General features: G+C 45.6%; 1 protein-coding gene across 6 annotated transcripts in view; it reads left to right on the top strand.

Annotated features, from left to right (window-relative positions):
- SFI1 (SFI1 centrin binding protein) overlaps nt 1–17,581 on the top strand; it is a 61,799-nt gene that overhangs the window by 20,986 nt on the left and 23,232 nt on the right. For 5 of the 6 annotated variants that reach the window (XM_044989938.1, XM_044989935.1, XM_044989940.1 and 2 more), the window contains exons 10-20: nt 1,241–1,402; nt 1,849–1,919; nt 3,730–3,822; nt 4,403–4,500; nt 5,242–5,308; nt 5,911–6,041; nt 12,968–13,049; nt 13,286–13,464; nt 13,717–13,792; nt 16,227–16,322; nt 16,773–16,849. In XM_044989938.1, coding sequence (XP_044845873.1) covers nt 1,241–1,402; nt 1,849–1,919; nt 3,730–3,822; nt 4,403–4,500; nt 5,242–5,308; nt 5,911–6,041; nt 12,968–13,049; nt 13,286–13,464; nt 13,717–13,792; nt 16,227–16,322; nt 16,773–16,849 — 1,132 coding nt within the window. The remainder of the gene's footprint in view (nt 1–1,240; nt 1,403–1,848; nt 1,920–3,729; nt 3,823–4,402; nt 4,501–5,241; nt 5,309–5,910; nt 6,042–12,967; nt 13,050–13,285; nt 13,465–13,716; nt 13,793–16,226; nt 16,323–16,772; nt 16,850–17,581) is intronic. The other variant, XM_044989939.1, reaches the window with a different exon arrangement.

The following is a 17,581-nucleotide window of genomic DNA, read 5'->3' as shown; positions in this document are numbered from 1 at the left end:
TTCCTAGGCAGTCATTTCCCATTTTGTATTTGTACAATTATTCCTCAGTAAGTGGGCAATTTGCATTTGTCCTTATTGAATTTCATTCTATTTAATTCAGACCATTTCTCAAGTTTAAGATCATTTTGAATTTTAATCCTGTCCTCCACGTGCTTGCAACCCTCCCAGCTTGGTATCGTCTGCAAACTTTACAAGTGTATTCTCTGTGCCATAATCCAAATAATTTATGAAGATACTTGAATGGAACCAGACCCATGACAGATCCCTTCAGGACCCCACTCAATATGCCCTTCCAGCTCAATTGTAAACCATTGATAACTACTCTCTGAGTATGGTTTATGAGCCAGTTGTCCACCCACCTTGTAGTAGATTCATCTAGCCTATATTTCCCTAGTTTGTTTATGAAAAGGTCATGTGAGACAGTATCAAAAGCCTTACTAAAGTAAAAATATATGACATCTACTGCTTCCCCACTATCCACAAAGCTTGTTTCCTGTCAAAGAAGGATAGTAGCTTGGTGATTTGTTCTTGACAAATCCAGGTTGACTGTTACTTATTACCTTATTTTCTTCTAGGAGCTTACAATTTGATTGTTTGATTATTTGCTCCATTATCATTCTGGGTACTGAAGTTAAGATGACTGGTCTATAATTCCCTGGCTTATCCTTATTCCACGTTTTATAGATAGATACTATATTTGAATGGAGAGCTGGGACAGAATAGGGCTTCACTATCTAAACAACTCATTGCCACTGATAGGAGAAGTTGATATATTTTCCTTTTTAGGAGACGCTTTGATGCTTCTGTTTGGTGGTTCAGCAGCTGAAGAGCTATGGCCTGGGCTAGCAAGGATTGTGTGGTTTGTGTACTGACGCATCCAGAATGCTGTTGCCTTATTGTGGGTGGATGGATGAATAAGAGGATGGATATGGTCTTAGAAAGGAAATTGCTGTATTGACCAAAGCTTACATGTTGTAACGTGTACTCTGATTGGGATACCTGACAGGAAGAAGTATGAAGCTAATTTCAGAGCTAGTATCAGTTCCTGCAAGGGTTTCCTGAATAACCAGAACAATGTGTTTCCTGACCAGCCAGAACTAATAGGTGGTGGTAAAATTCTTGGTAAAATTCCCATCATCCCTTGCTGGTACTAGAGATTCTGTCACTTGAGAGCCTAGAGTTTGCATGTCATTGCCTTGTCCTGACACAAATGATGTGTAATTTGTGTCTGTTGTTCTAGAGCTGGCTCAGCAACATTACCAAGTCTGCGTGCTCCAACACTGTTTCTCTGGCTGGCGACGGGCCTGGGAGCACAGGAGAAGCATGCAAATCCACCAGGAGTGCATTGGTGAGCTAGCAGCAAGGGTTACCTTACGGAGAGTCTTCACACACTGGAAGCATTGTATCCTTTGTGTATGCTTCCATAGAGGTGCCAGGTTCAAGATACTCCTGCAGGTGGGCGGGGCAGATGAGCAATAATGCAAGAAGCAGCATTTGGGTCAGGCATGGTTGGACTGAGAAGCACTTGTTCATTAGAAAGGTGCAGGTTAGTCCATAGCGAATGGGCATTGGAAGGGAGCAAGACTAGCACTTGGAACACATTAAGTAAAAACCTGTAGGGACAAGGATATGGCAGCAGGGAATTGCTGACAGTAGACAAGAGATGCGTCTTTTTAAACCAGTGAAGCCTCTAACAGCTTTGCTGCTACCAAAATGTCTGTGTGTGCATACCGGTGCAGAAAACCCAACGCTAAAGCAATTGTGGACTGGAATTCAGTGCCTGTGCCTGAAGAAGAGGGTGTGTTGTGTGTGTCTATAAAAGATACTTTATTTTTAACTTGATGACAGATGTTGTACTGTGCATGGAAGAGACCTGGAAGCACAAGCTTGCAGAAAAGCATCACCGGCACCATCTGTTGGTAAGAGCTTTGTAATATTTCAGGTGAGAGGGAATCTAGGCTATTTGGAATGATTTCCCAGAGCCGCACCTAGCCACATGTGTGTTCATGTCCATGGTGAGTGTGTCATGTATAGTATTTCCTTCCATGAAATGTTCAGCTCAGATACTAGATGCACAGATTCAGACTGTCATGGAATCCACCAAACTCTCTGTACCTCAGGGTGTTGTGTGTAGAGAAGATAGATTCATAGACTTTAAGGCCAGAAAAGGACCATCATGATCATCTAGTCTGACCTCCTGCACATCACAGGCCACAGGACCTCACCACCCATTCCTGTAATAGACCCATAACCTCTGGCTGACGTACTGAAGTCCTCAAATCATAATGTAAATACTTCAAGTAACGGAGAGTCCACCACTTACATTAGTTTACACCTGAAAGTGACCCAAGTCCCATGCTGCAGAGGGTGGTGAAACCCCCCAGGGTCTCTGCCAGTCTGATCCAGGGGAAAATTCCTTCCCGACCCCAAATATGGTGATCAGTGAGACCCTGAGCTTATGGGCAAGACCCACCAGCCAGACACCTGGGAAAGAATTCTCTGTAGTAACTCCGAACCCTCCCCATCTAGTGTCCCATCACTGCCCATTGGAGATATTTTGCTAGCAGTTGCAGATTGGCTACATACCATTGTAGGCAGTCTCATCATACCAGGCCTTCTATAAACATATCAAGCTCAGTCTTGAAGGCAGTTAGGTTTTTTGCCACCACTGTTTTCCTTGAAAGGCTTTTCCAGAACATCACTCCTCTGATGGTTAGAAACCATCTAATTTCATACCTAAACTTCATGGTCAGTGATATCCATTTGTTCTTGTGTCCACATTGTCGCTTAACTTTAATAAGATAGAGGACTGACACTCATATCTTGATGGGAAATCTCATCTGAGACATATCTTTCCAATAAAGAGCAAATCAAGTTATTGTTCCAATCAAGAAGCAAATTGACTCAGACCAATTGGTCCCTCATGCGCTCCCTGGCCCCTTCACTCTGAAAGCACTCCCATGTCCCAACATAAATAAATTCCTTCTCTGGCATTCACAGGGCCTCTGGCTTGTTGGAGAAGATATTTTTCTGTAGTGTGAGGCAGTTTTGATCATCAAAAAAATGACCCTAAAGGCAGTGAGATTATATTTTGGAAATAGGTAGTAGGTAGTGTAACAGGAAGTGCTGGCCTTTTAAGGCAGGGTACATTCTCAGCACATAATTCTTCCCAGTTCAGCCCAGAATTTGAGGCATTCTGGGATTTGTAGTTCAGAGAGACCATAAGAGTTAGAGGTCAGTAAAGAGCTGGGACTGGGGAGAGCAGTATTTAAGATCCCCTTTCCCAGTACAGAGAGATCTTGGGAAGGGCTAGGTTGTGAGTCTCCCTTGCTTCAGGGTAGGAGCAAGTTGTGGGTCTCCAGTCAGACAGGGAAAGGGCAATGATCTCTCCATTGAGAGAGGGTGTGGGAAGGGGCCTGGGCAATGATTGCTGACAGAGCAAGGGAGAGAGCTGGATGACTCAAGAAGAAACCCGAGGAAGGGAGAGGTTTTTAATTTAGCTGGAGAGCTAAACTCTCCAACCAGGGGGAGGGAGCCTGAGGCTCGGCTATGTATCCATGACACGGCAGTAAGACTGACCATTACAAGTAGCAACAAAGCTGGGTTCTGCATGCCCAGCTTTGGCTATCTGTAAGGAGCAGTTGTCCCAAGGGAAATTAGCTCTTGGCTGCTTGGTTATTCAGGCTACACAGTGAATGGTAAGTAAAATTCTGCTGATTGTTTTCTCAGCACTTTGGGTTTAATGCCTTGCGGAAGAACATTATAAATGCTCGTCTCCAGCAAATGAGAAGAAATTTGGCTCATCGGCAGTATCAAGTAATGGTGGGTTTAACTTGTGTTATGCTGTGTTTTATGAGACCTTTCCTTGAACCTTCCCACCTTCTCACACCTGTTCCCACAAAGTGTTCTCTAGTCAGCTGCATTGTTCCCTTGCTACCAGCAATTTCAGAAAATATCTCCTGTGTAAGTCTAGGGTCAGTCACAGACATATTGGCCTTGTTATGTGTTGTCATACAGCCCCATTATGAACCCCTTTTAGCCAAGAAGATTTATAGCCTTTCTCTGTATGCAGGGAACAATTGGCTGTAATCCTGTGACAAGGAGAGTGAAGTGGTTCAAATAAGCTCAGCAGAGTTCGCATTATAGCAGCACCTGGATGTAGCAACATTTCTGTTTTCAATTGTTTGAGGACTCCGGGTCTGCATTAAAGACATTCAGAGCAGCTGGAAGAAAACAGAATTGCATCAGGCTTTTTAGACTGCTTTGTTTTGTATAGCAGCACAGTGTTCTTTAAGGAACTCTCCCTCCAGAATGTATTAACAGAATATCTGCATCGTCATTCTTTTGGATTCTCCCGCTCTGGTTACCTGAGTTTTTCCATCTCTGCTGTTTTTTACTCCAGTTGCTGCAGAGCTTCTGGAATCGCTGGAAGTGTCGGTTAGAACAGGAGGAGGAAGAGCATCAGCGGTCCCTGACACTAGCAGCTCGCAACCACTACAGGTACTTCAGGGAAATATATTTTCAGATGCAACTAAGGAGCTGGAACTCACCAGCTCTTGGTTCTGATTTTAAATCTGGTAATACTTTGATGCGTGAGATCGTCCTGGCACATTATAAAGAGTGGTCTAGTTCTGAACCATACCTCATTTGAGAAACATGGGAGGGAAATTGACGTTGGTAAGCCATAAGCCTTGTCTAGGTTCACTTATTTAAAAAAAAAAAAATCTCCCACCAGTGATGGGAGCACTAATGTAGACACGGCATAGGCAGTTTTGCCACCAGGTTACATAGACCTGCACTGAGCAGGGTTAGAAAATAGGGTGGTAAAACATGGTCCCTGTCTACATGAGTGCTATCACCATAGGAGCCTAGAGTGGGAGAGATCATTTTTTGGGTAGATGTTGTTGACTACCATAGAGGCTAAATTCCTCTTTCATCCCAGTGAAGATACTTATTCCAGGGTTGAGTGCATAATTATGAAGCAGTAGAAGAAACTTTTTTGCAATTGTACCTGACTAGATTGTGTTTTTAAATAAATATGTAACTTCTGCTTTTGTTGCCTTTCTTTTGGTGGGTGGGATGAATCTGTATGGCATACTTAAAGCACTTTAAGGTAACACAATTATTTCCTGATTGAGACTGACTTCTTCAGGAAACTAAGTTATATGGAGCTGTCCAGATCCAGAGCTGTACTTTCAACTAGAGGGAGGCTGTTTGCTGAATAGTTGGGTTTTATTTCAGGGTAACGCTTCTGCACAAGTCTGTCAGGTTGTGGTTAAGGAATGCCAAGTGGAGAAGACACAGGCAGGTATGGAGTATTTGTCATGTTTAAGTAGCTCTTACACGAGATTCAACCCAAATGATTCTAAAAGCTGGAGGATGAAGGATGGGTGAGTGTGCCAGTCATTTCTGTGGCGCAGCAGGTTCATAGGATAAAATGATGTCCTATCTGATCAATAGCTTGTTGAAAGAATTGTACATGAGCCAGTCAGGGCACTTCTCTGGGAACCAAAGCATGCTAATGTTGGCTGCTGGAGTTTCTAGGAAGGACAGGAAGCCTTGATTTATGACAGGAAGTTGATTTATGATCATTATTACTATTATTGTTTAGTTTCCAGTAGCGCCTACACTGTAAGCCTTGTTCTGAAATATTAATTTGTTCTGAGTGCAGCCTCCAGAATGAGCTGGAACTGTTGAGCTAGTTGGGTGGGATTGCTTTTCCACCGCCTTCCCTGTGAGAAGTGTGGAGCAGAGTTTTATAAAGACTAGAAACAAACCCCAAAAGCTAGGTACACATAACACTGTTATACGTGAAGTAGGAGAGTTTAGTTCAGATGGCCTTGTTATGGTAGTCCCTTGGGTAGGGAGCACTGTTCTGAAATGAAACCAAGCCTGTCATTTGCTTTTTAGATGCAATATGCCAAAGCTGACAGTCACTATGGAAGAGTGATCTTGCCTGTCACCTTCCAGGCCTGGAAGAGGTTTAAGAACGATCAACACTGGTGGAGAGAGATGAAGGAAACGGCATCATGCTTTCATAGGTACAGTGGATTGTTCTTACGGACTGACTTTAAAAAGAGTATGTGCATTGGGCTGCAGCAACCAGTGCCAGGTGTAACTAAGACTAAAATGTGTTGTACAATCCACTTAGGTCACCCCATGAAAAGAAAAGGTGACTTACTGGAACCTGTCGTTCTTCAATAGTTGCCTCTGCGCCTTCCTACATGTTGTTCCCTTACATCTTGACACTAAGGGTTACAGAATCTCACAGGTGGGAATGCTCAGAGGCTGTTGAAGAAATAGTAATGTTATTTTGGATAACAGAAAGAATCTGGCTGTTGAGAGGCAGTGTGGTCTAGTGAATTGAGATGAGACAGAGGCAGGAACCCGTGATGTCTCATTTTGGCTCTGACACTGACTTGGAGCTTGTCTGCACATAAACTGGAACCACTGCAACTGTAATCACATTGTTTGCAATTCACACCTTTGTTTACTTTGATGCAACTTTCTGCATGGGCACTCTGCATTGGTTTAAAGCTAGTTTACATCATTTCAGTTGGCTCCTGTTATTTACCAGGGACAATATTTACCATGAGCAAGCTAAACTGCTATAAGCCAAGTTTAAACTACTGCAGTGTTCATGCAAATTTGTACACATTTTAACTAAATCACAACATCACAGCTTTAGTTAAACCGGAGCAACTTCTGTGTATAGACAAGCCCCAAATGTATAACTGAAGTGAGTAAAAATCAATGTTGGTCACAGTGAAATAAGTATCCAGCTGCAGACTTGCACTAAAATAACTAACCTCCAACCAATGTAGTTATTCTGCTTCTAGTTTCTGTATAGATAAGTCCTTGAACTGTTGCCTTGGCATGTCACTAATGGCTTTCCTTCTCCAGAGGAGCTCAGCACCCCCCTCCCCAATGAAATAAACAGAAGCAGTGGGTGCTCATCACCTCTGAAAGGCCACTAACTTCTCCCTCAGTTTCCCCACCTGTAAAGTAGGGATAATGAAATTACTAGCCTACTTCACTGGGGTGTTGTGGTGGTTGGTTAATGATTTGTACAGTGGGTTGAGGATATACAATGCTATATTTATTTGGTACATTGTTATCATCTTTTCACTTCTGTAATGATAGGGGGAAAAACAGAGAAAAATATTACTCTTTAGAGATTTTAAAAGAACTTTTGTGGGCTCTTATTGTTTGCATGAATTCAGTCCTGACTCTGAGCTGGCAGGAGTGTGATGCAACTAAACGTAAGCATCGCTTCAATTTTCTGATTAGAAAGCACATGACGCAGCACAGCTTCTCTAAAGGGGGGCAGTGTCCAGACCTAGATTCCTACAATGGACTTCCTCCTGGGAAGCATTTTTCCTTTTAAGTCAGAAGAAAAACATCTTTTTTTAACACTGACTCCTCCTTCCCAGCATGCCTGGGCCCTGAACCCAGATGGCTTTTAAATTATTTTTATGGGCTAGAAATGATTACGTCTTCATCATTCATTCATGCCCGTCACCCCAAATTGATCCTAAGGATCTTGGTCTTGTCCTTGTGGATGTTGAGGCCAACCTGTGATGACGTGGCTGCCACTACGTTGCATCTGTTTACTGTGTGAAAGGAGTGCAAGGTCGTCGGCAAAGTCCAGGTCATCAAGCTGGGTCCACAACGTCCACTGGATTCCGTTCCTACGCTCGTAAGTGGATGTCTTCATAATCCAATCGATGACGAGAAGAAAGAGAAGTGGTGACAACAAGCATCCTTGTCTGACTCCGGTTCGCACGGAAGCTGTTTGTGAGCTGCCCTCCATGGATCACTCTACAGTGTATGCCGTCGTCATAGTCAACAAAGTTGATGTACAACGAACTCCATAGACACTGAAGTATCCAGGTCTGCTTTCATGATGGCTTTTCTGATCTCGGCTCTGCTTGGTTTTTCGCAATTGATTGGGAGGTCCTCGTTAAGTGCTCCGCCCATCTGTTCATCTGTTGTTCTATTCCTGTTATAGACTTTCCCTGCTTGTCTTTAACGGGACGTTCTGGCTTGCTGAACTTTCCAGACAGTCGCTTGGTAGTATCGTACAGCTGTTTCATGTTACCGCTGTATGCTGCCTGCTCTGCTTCTGTAGCCAGTCCATCCACATAATCTCTCTTATCCTTCCTAATATTCCTCTTCACTGCTCTGTGGGCTTCAGCATACTCTTTTTGAGCTTTGGCCTTTGCTGCTCTAGTCCTGCTGTTGTTGACTGCTGCCTTCTTCTTCTTTCTGTCTTCTATCTTAGTCAAGGACTCTGCTGTGATCCACTCTTTCTGCTGGTGTTTCTTAATTCCAAGCACTTCCTGGCATGCTGACCTAAGCGTGTCTCTCACTTTCTGCCATCTGTTGAGTACACTGTCTTCCTCTTCCTCAGACCGATCCTGTAGTACTGAAAACTTATTCTTCAGCGTCAATCCAAAATCTTCCTTGGTCTTATGGTCCTTCAGAAGGTTGACGTTGTACTTCGCTCTTCTGTCTGACGCGTCTATCCAGTTCTTCTTCAGCTTCAGCTTCAATCTGGCCACCACTAAGTGATGGTCGGACGCCACGTCTGCTCCTCTTCTAACTCTAACGTCCTGCAAGGATCTTCTGAACTTCTTGCTAATGCAGACATGGTCGATCTGGTTTTCTGTCATGCCTGCTGGCGATACCCAGGTACTCTTGTGGATCCGCTTGTGAGGAAAGATGCTGCCTCCTATGACCAGGTTGTTAAGTGCACACAGATCCACAAATCTCTCTCCATTCTCACTCATCTCGCCCAGAGCGTGGGTCCCCATGACTTGTTCGTATCCTGTGTTATCAGGTCCAATTTTGGCATTAAAGTCTCCCATAAGGATGGTAATGTCTTTGTCTGGGAGAGTCTCTAATATTTTCTGGAGTCTGTTGTAAAAGTAGTCTTTGTCCTCCTCTTCACTGTCATTGGTTGGAGCGTAGCACTGAACAACATTCATCTTAATCCTCTTCATTTTAAGCAACAAAGAATCCTGTGGCACCTTATAGACTAACAGACGTTTTGCAGCATGAGCTTTCGTGGGTGAATACCCACTTCTTCAGATGCAAGTCATCTGAAGAAGTGGGTATTCACCCACAAAAGCTCATGCTGCAAAACGTCTGTTAGTCTATAAGGTGCCACAGGATTCTTCGTTGCTTTTACAGATCCAGACTAACACGGCTACCCCTCTGATACTCTTCATTTTAGTTCTGAAGGATGCTGTGATGATCCTGGGACCATGTGCCTCCCAACCAATCAGTGCTCTCTGTGCCTGTTTGGACATCATGAAGCCTACTCCCTGTGTGTGGGGTGCGTTGCTCTCTTCATGTCCTGAATACAGCAACAGCTCTCCTGTCAACAGTCGTCTCTGTCCAGCTTGCGTCCATCATGTCTCACTAATGCCTAGTAGGGTCAGGTTGTTGCTCCTCATCTCTGCTGCAACCTGCGCCGTCTTTCCTGACTCGTACATGGTCCTCACGTTCCATGTGCCGATGGTAATCCTCCTGGTTGTAAGAAGGGTGATCGGCTTAGTGGCTTCCTCGCGGCTTTCACCACCCAGCGTCATGCGTCTTCGAGTTGAAGACCCTTCTTTTTCCAGGCTAAAAGTCTCTGTTAACTCTATTGTTGGCGTTTCTGTAGCAAGCTGATTTTTACGGGGTGGAGTTGCTAGCCCCACGCCCAACCCTCCTCCTTTACCCTGACTTGGGACAGGCAGATGGCCCCAAAGGACCTCTCTGGTGGAGTTGATTACGTCTTAGGTTGATGAATTTCTGCCATCAAAAGCCAGGCTGCACAGCTTAAAAACAAGCCACAGAGCGCCTTGGTACTGTTTTAGAAGATACCTTGCTTTCTAGGAGACACACATGTAGGTTTGGAGGGTGGCTTGAGTAATGAGGGCAGCTACTCTTCTGAAAGCAATTAGAGGAGTTTGTTTTGGCTAAATCAGAGTGCAGCTGTGGCACACTGGAGATCAGAATAAAGAGCAGGCCCAAAGCCTGTATTTTTCTAGCTCAGGAGTCTGAATGAGGTGATTAAAGGAAAATGGTTTGCTGATACGTAGCTTGTGCCTCCTCAGCCAGAAAGGGGGTTGAACTTATGAGGAAATGGGGAAAGATTTTTAAAGGCACAAATGACTGTTAAGTGAATGTTGCCCCTTGACCTGAATGGTTAGCCAATATTTGGGGCCTTGCCTGATTTGTGTCAGTTAGGAGGAGAAAATTATTGAGTCAGGTATTTGTTTGATGCAGTTATGTTTATTTACAAAAAGAGTACACGCAGTCTCATTGCCCCGAACGCAGGGAACAAGGAACAAACAAGAGCAGTGTCCTTGTCCAAAAATCCAAGCCTGCTTTCCAAACAGTTCTGTGTGCAGAAGAAGTTCTCTTGGCTTCCTCCTAGGGCCACACTCACCAATGCTTATCTCGCTTTCTGATCTTGTCTCCTTCTGACACACACAGCTCCACCACTCAGTGCCCCAGCCCCTGCATTTGCAATCAGTCTATGGATACCATCTTATTCTCCCTGAGTTAGTTATTGCTGTGGCGTTCCCAAGCTATCCAGGGCCTTGGGTGGCACCTTCTGTTGTTTACTCCTTAAAGATCTTAATTACTACTTTCATTTAGTCTGAATGAAAGGTGGGTAGCATGACCATCAGCTTCAACAAGGTCTGCGATTGCCCCTAAATCAAACACGCTTGCTGGCAGCCACCAACACCCTCCATCACAACACGCCTAAACCCATCTAATAAACTGCAGTAGCCTCCTGTTCAGAAGTTACCTGGTCAGCCCTGAGTCATCTTCCAGTTGTGTTGAGGTTAGGGAAGGGCTGGGACCTGTTGGCAGGTTCTGAAGTTTATCCAGGTTAAAGAGTTTTGGAAACAGCTCCTCCTTGGAACTGCTGTTTCAGTCTGAGATTGGTGCCGTTCCAGTTGGGCTGCAGCCTAAGCTTCTGGGCTGGTAAATGTTCACATCAGTTGGGCAATGTGTGTGTATCATGTATAGTGTTATTACTCCTCCCCTAGATCTCTCCTCCATAGATATATATATAGTGCTTTACGGCAGTGGTTCCCAAACTTTTTAGTAAGGGGATCCACCAACTGCATTTTGTCGTTTCTGGGTACCCACCATAATGAATGGTGTGTGTGTGTGTGTGTGTGTGTTACTGTTTACTATTTTTTAATCTTTTATTAATTGAAACACAATAGAAAAAACCCCTCCCCAGCCCCTTGCACTTACTTTCCCAGCCCTGTCCCCTCTTGTGGCTAGAGAACTCGAACAGGGCTCCTGCTACACCCCATTACTCCCTCAAGTAAGAGTGGAAGACAGGCTACCACAGAAAACACAAAAGAGCCTTTCAGGCTCTCTCTGTGCTGGGAAGGAATTAGCCTCTCCAAGATCCTCTCATATCTGGGGACTTTACTGAAACAGACTCCAAAAAAACAGATTCCTCTCCCAGCAAGGGGGCCACACAATCCCAGTCTTCTCTTGTATCAAGGTGAGGGGAGCATCCCTGCTCCCCCATCCCTGGCCTGGCTCTGTCCCATCCTGCCCCCAAGTCCCCTGCTCAGCTCATCCTGCTCCTGCAACCCCAGCTGGCCCCTCTCTCCCTGCAGCCAGGCCACAATTGCTACCATGCTGATGACTTTCTGCTTGCTTGGTCCAGCCACTTCCTCTACACTGCTGCCACTGCCCATATCCCGCTCTCCACATTGCTGCCTGCTGTCCAGGGGAGTGAGAGCAGGGTCTGGGTGGCAGGAGCAGAGCAGAGGAAGAGACTGGAGCCAACAAGTGGACAGTCCTCAGCCAGTCCTCAACCCGTGTGTGCCCTGGGGTGCTTTCTCTGTGCTGCTGTCTGGACCCCGTTCTCAAGGCTGCTGCCTATGTTAAGTGAGAGTGAGGGTCAGGTGGAAGCACTTCCAGGGCATGCGCGGGGCTGGGACAGGCTGCTGACTGTCCGCTTGCTGGCTCTGTTGACTTCATCTGCATTGCTGCTGCTGTCCGGATCCTGCTCCCCACACTGCTGCCTGCTGCCCAGAGAAAGTGAGAGTGCTGGGGTGGGGGCACATCTCTGGGGCACAGATAACCCAATCCCCTAGTGGGTCAGGACCCACTATTTGGAAATCACTGCTTTACATTTTGAAATACTTTACAAACATATCCCCATATACCCTTGCGAGGATGGCAGGCAGGCAAATCTATTAGCCCATTTTATAGAGGAGGAAACTGAGGCAACAAGATTAAATGATTTGCCCAAGGTTACACATTGAGGCATTGGCAGAGGAATGAATAGACCACGGGAGGCCATTTGGTCCAGTGCTTAGACCATTCTGCCTCCTATACGTTTTTGTCTTGCTATTTTTCTGCAAGTCCATTTTACAACATTTGCTAAATTTGTAACTCAAACCAATGACACGTTTTTAAAAAAAAAAAGGGGGAAAAAAGGAAAAAGAAAAAGAAAAGAAGTTGTGCCTGTCTTTAAATATGACAAATCATAGATTAAGGTCTGTCAGTGTGTGGAGGTAGCAGGGCTGTGTTTATAGCTTTTGAAGAAGCAGCACAAGGTTATATTATATCATTTTTTTTCAGATATATTGTCAATGAGGGAACTGGAAATTAGAATAATCTGGGTGGGAATTCTAGCAAATTCAGCAGAACAATAAATGTTTTCTTACCATTCAGTAGTCTAAGTGGGATTTCAAGGAGCAGTGGAATGGACTGTATACTTGTGTGTGTAATTATTTTTTAAAAATCCATGGAATAAAGAGGTGTAATTGACTTCTAAAACAGTCTTGCCTGATGCTATAAAATCTAAGCAACTGCTTAACAAATGGTTTCAATTTGGACAGACTGGCATTGTCATCAGAGCCCATAAGGCCAATCCCTTAGGTGTTAGACAGGATTCATTGGTTCCACTGACATTCTTCATTCTTGCTTGCAGGGAATTGTTGATGAGACAGGTATTTGACACGTGGTGGCTGAGTGCATGTCAGCATCGAGAGAACCGTACGAGAGAGAGAATGGTAAATGCAGCACTTTCCCTTGGACTTCACCAAGGGGATAGATGGAACAGTTTCCTGATCACCTCCTATAAACATGAGCAGCACAAGTTGGGCTTCCACCCATTGCTATTCCACTTGAGTGGCTGGAGACCACATGAGACGATTCCCTGTGTCCATCACCACCTCTGAGGAAGCTTGCCCTGCTGCTCATTACAGCCCATATCATGAGTTCACCAATTTTCTCCTGTCTGTTGCAGGCCATTCTTCACTCTAAGCAGCAGGTGTTGGTTCGTTTCTGGTGCTCCTGGCGCAGGAGAACAGTGGTGTGTTTGGAGGAGCGAGAGAGCACGGCTCTTGCCCATGATCATTACTGCCACCTACTGCTGAGGAAAACTTTCCATTTTTGGAAGAAGAACATTCAGGAGATTAGATCAGAGTAAGAGGCAGCTTGAAAGGGAGACTGATCCTGATTCAGTCTCAAAATTGGCCCCTTTCACAAAGGAGTTTCTGATTCACACCAACACAGACCCCTCACATGTTTTAGAAGCTGTTAGCACATCCTAAATGTTTACATATTTAATACATGTACTTTCCCAGCACAATAGCAAATGTGGACTCAGGCTTGGTGCTAGAAAAGCACAACAGGTCTGGGTCAGTAAGAGAACTGTCTGGTCTGTTTTTCCTTTAGGAGGATCAAGGAGGTGAAAGCTATTAGGTTTCACTATTCAAAGTGCCTGAAGTGGTCTTGGAGCAAGTGGAGAAAGGTGAGAATTGAAGCAGGTAGAGAGTTCTGAATCCTCCTCTATTTATAGATCACCTGTGCTCATCATTTAGCTGCTTAACAGACACCATATCAAAGGCATTGTATGGTCGTAATACTAGTTAGTCGTGGGCTACCCTTACCAAAGGCTTCTCTCTCCAAGGAGGGGGTACAACACTGCAATACGGGAGGAGTAGGAATAGTGTGGGAGGATGAGAGGAAGTTCTTTGTTTGTCCTGCATTGCTCCCCTGCTCGCAGAGGCGGGGAGGGCAGGACTGTGGCTCAGTGGTGTTACCCAGACAGTGGTTTTGGGACTATTACATGAATGCGTGTGTGAAGGCTTCCCCGACCAGTACACTCTCTGTGCTTCCCAGATCATCACTTAAGTGCTCCAGTCCCTGAGGGGAACTCCTGGGAAATACCACACAGTGCTTTCTGTTCTCAGGAAGGTTTTTATTAAATAACCCTTTTTAGAAAGACGATAGTTAAATATTACACCAATCTCTAGCTCTGTGATGATTGGTACCTGCATGAAACATTATCCCCAGTTCACAGAACCTTGTGGCAACCTTCTGATTGTAACCGTTCTTCCCATCTCTTGTGAATGGGATATTAGCAAAAAGCATGTCCACTGCTGTTTCAACCAGCCTGACTTCAATAAAGACGGTTACTCCAAGGGCACCCTGGTGCACCCTTTACGGGAGCCTAGTGCTCTCTCACTGCTGCAATGATTCTAGGACAATACACGCCGCTGGCTGGAAGTAGCAGCCCAGCTAGCATGCTTCCAGATACATTGAGTGGGAGAAGGGTCATATCATCATCCCCATGGCAAATCCCAAAGGCTCATGGCCTCCTTGCAAATTGAGTGCCACCTGGATCAATTTCTGATAAGGTTCTTAAGGTGGTCTGATTGCGTACTCAGTTTATGTCCATCACTAGCAATCATGTAGTGCCACCAAAGCTTTTGGTGTCACATGATTGCCAGCCTTGTAGCGGCATTCCTTGGTACATGCACTACAAAATTTGTTGCCTTTTCATTCCTATAATATGTGCAAAGCAAGAAAGCCACCAAAACCAAACCAGTGATGATGAAGGTGGTTGCTGGGTTTGGCACCGAATATCCTAGTTTCTGATCTTGTCCTGCCACTTGATATGGAGCAGCTGACAGACAGCAAAAATTGAAAATTTCAGTCTCTTGTATTCAGCCTTCCTTGGGGCCCACGTTTCACGAGGAGGGTCATATGCTGTTTGGCATATCAGCCTCAGGGATGATAGCCTTTTCCCAGAATATAAAGGTTTGCTGATCTAGTGGTTGGAGAAGCAGGGCTGTCAGACCTGTGTTGCTGGGGGGTCATAGGTGGGAGTGGGGTTTCTGTTGTCTTGTTAACTGGCCCCAAAGTAAGCCATAAGGAAATCAGAGATTTGTGTCCTCTTCATGTGAGGGGAACAAAGTCAGCACTGCACTTCCCTTCTTTTGAACAATCTGATTGCAGGGTCCCTTTCCCCTAAATTACCCTTATATTATTAAATAAATCCTGGCGTCTGAGTATTCGCCAGCTCCATTGTTACTGCTAGTGAGGTGTATCTCATGAGCCATGGGGGGAGGGCTGGACCTTTAATTTATTGGGGCTCTGCCCTACGTATGACTTGTCATCAGATCCCAGGTATTAGATTTAGGCTTGGTTTGGTGGTTGGGTGATGAGACCAGGAATCATGTGACAGTAGCCTGTGGCTTCCTATGAGAGAGAGCCTTGTCTGTGAGAGGGAGGAAGGCCGGGGCTAGGAAAGGCCATGGGGAAGTTTCTCCAGAGATGAGCAGAGTCTGGAGTAGGCCTGGAAGAGCTCTCCTGCTCAGAGAGATCTGAGAGTTAACTGGGGCCTGAAGCCACAATACAGGGGTACCTGGGAGACAGCCCATCAGGGAAGTGCTCTTAGCGGATCTAGAGGGGACCAGGGTCAAAGAGGAGAAGGGGAAGGACTTTCCATACCAGCCATAGGGAAAGGCCTGACTGAAGTGACCTGCAGTGACAGGTGGGAGCAGAAGCTGTAAGGGGAACAACAGCCTCGAGAAGAAGACACTTGAGGCTATACCATGCAGCAGAACCTGGGTTTTGGAATGAGCAGCTGAGCCCAGCAAAGGGATGAAGAAACTGTGGAGTGGGGGACAGAGTGGTTCTGGTTTAAGGTGACATTGGAACTGTTTTAATAGATGAACCCCCAAGAAGGGGGGGTGTTTAACTTGCACAAGAGCCTAGGGGGCAGTTTGAGTACCTGAAGGGGGAAACTGAGGCAGCAGCAAGGTCTGGTGCCAGTTCAGGTAAGACCCTGTTACGCTGCTCTATGGGAGTGATGCTTCCTTGGAGGTTGGGGATCATAGGCGGGTAACTTCTCTTCTCTTTCTCTTCCCACACAGTCTGATTTTCTTTTTTGCTTGTAGTATGTGGGACATAGGTCTAAGAAGTGGAAGACATTGGTGCGAGCAGACATGTATTATCAGCATTCACTGCTGGCCAGGGTTTTGGCTGCCTGGAAGGTAGGAGGATTATGTTCGCTTCGTTGCTGAAGCTTGCTGTGTCTGCACCCACCACTCTGAGGAGGGAATGCCAGATCTGTGTATGTGTTTGACTTTAGGGTCCACACAAAGAGTATGATGCCTAATGCTGCTACCGCTACCGGAGAGTCTCCCTTGAGCTCCATTGGTGGAGCCCTGTGTTTTTGGAGTACAGAGGTCTGAGGTCTCTCCTGGCTTGTGTGGCTGTATATATGTGAGATGTAGATAGCTGCCAGTCACTCAGGATGGCAAACCCTATGTTGCTAATGTATAATTGCTATTGAGAGTAACAAGAGGAGTGCTAAACTCTGGTGGCTGCAGCTTCTGCATCTGCTCCTGGACAGCTGCTGCTGAGAGTTCCCCAGAGAACTCCTCACCATAGTGTTCCTAACAGCTAGGGGAAGTCTCACTTCAACCCTGCTTTCCTTGCAGAGTTACCAGCAAAACATACAGTGCATTCTACGCCAAGTCGATGAAAAGGATGAGGAGCGTAATAGGGCGCTGTTGCGGTAAGCCTGCCCCTCCCCATGCAACTCTAGAAAGAAGCAGCTTGCCCTAGACCTCCTTGACGGGCACATTCAGTAATCCCTGAACTTTTGACACTGAGAACTAACTCTCCCCTGCGTCACTATTTTTCTGCATCTCAGCTGACCTGAAAGGAATGGTAACATTCTCATGGGACTCGATGCTGGCTGTGACCTTCTTGTGGCTACGTAGGGTTGTGAGGCACCTCGCTACCACCTGCTTTTAGCAGGCGTAAGCCTTGCCTGTGCCTCTCAAGGGTCCGCTCCCCAGCTCCACGGGCAACATGAGCATTCCCTTCTAGGTCCCACCAGCCCCTCTGTCTCTCTACAGGCTAGCAATGGGCACACTCCAACCCTCGAGCCCTCCCAGTGTCTCCCTGGTGTGTCCAGCCCTGGGTGCACTGCACACTCACAGTAGTCACAGATTTGCTGCTTCCAACAAAACAGTAAACCTCAGTTTATTAGTTCTACCTCAGATCACCGCTCCTCCGAACACGCTAGCATTTAGATATGTTTATAGTAAAATCCAGTATACGTTTATTTAACAAAGCATAGAGATTGAAATAATAGAAGTATTGAAAACATTTGGTTATGTATGAAATAAAATCATAACATATTCTAGATCTTAGAGTTAATTAACTAGATGCTCTCAAGTCTCATAGAGTAACGCTCATCCTTGCAGCGCTTCACAGCCAGGTTGGCAGTGACCCTCCTTTC

This window comes from Mauremys mutica, chromosome 16 (genome assembly GCF_020497125.1).
Source record: "Mauremys mutica isolate MM-2020 ecotype Southern chromosome 16, ASM2049712v1, whole genome shotgun sequence".
Lineage (NCBI taxonomy): Eukaryota > Metazoa > Chordata > Testudines > Geoemydidae > Mauremys > Mauremys mutica.
The sequence above is the reverse complement of the archived record's forward strand: the minus strand, read 5'-3'. Positions and strand labels throughout refer to the sequence as shown.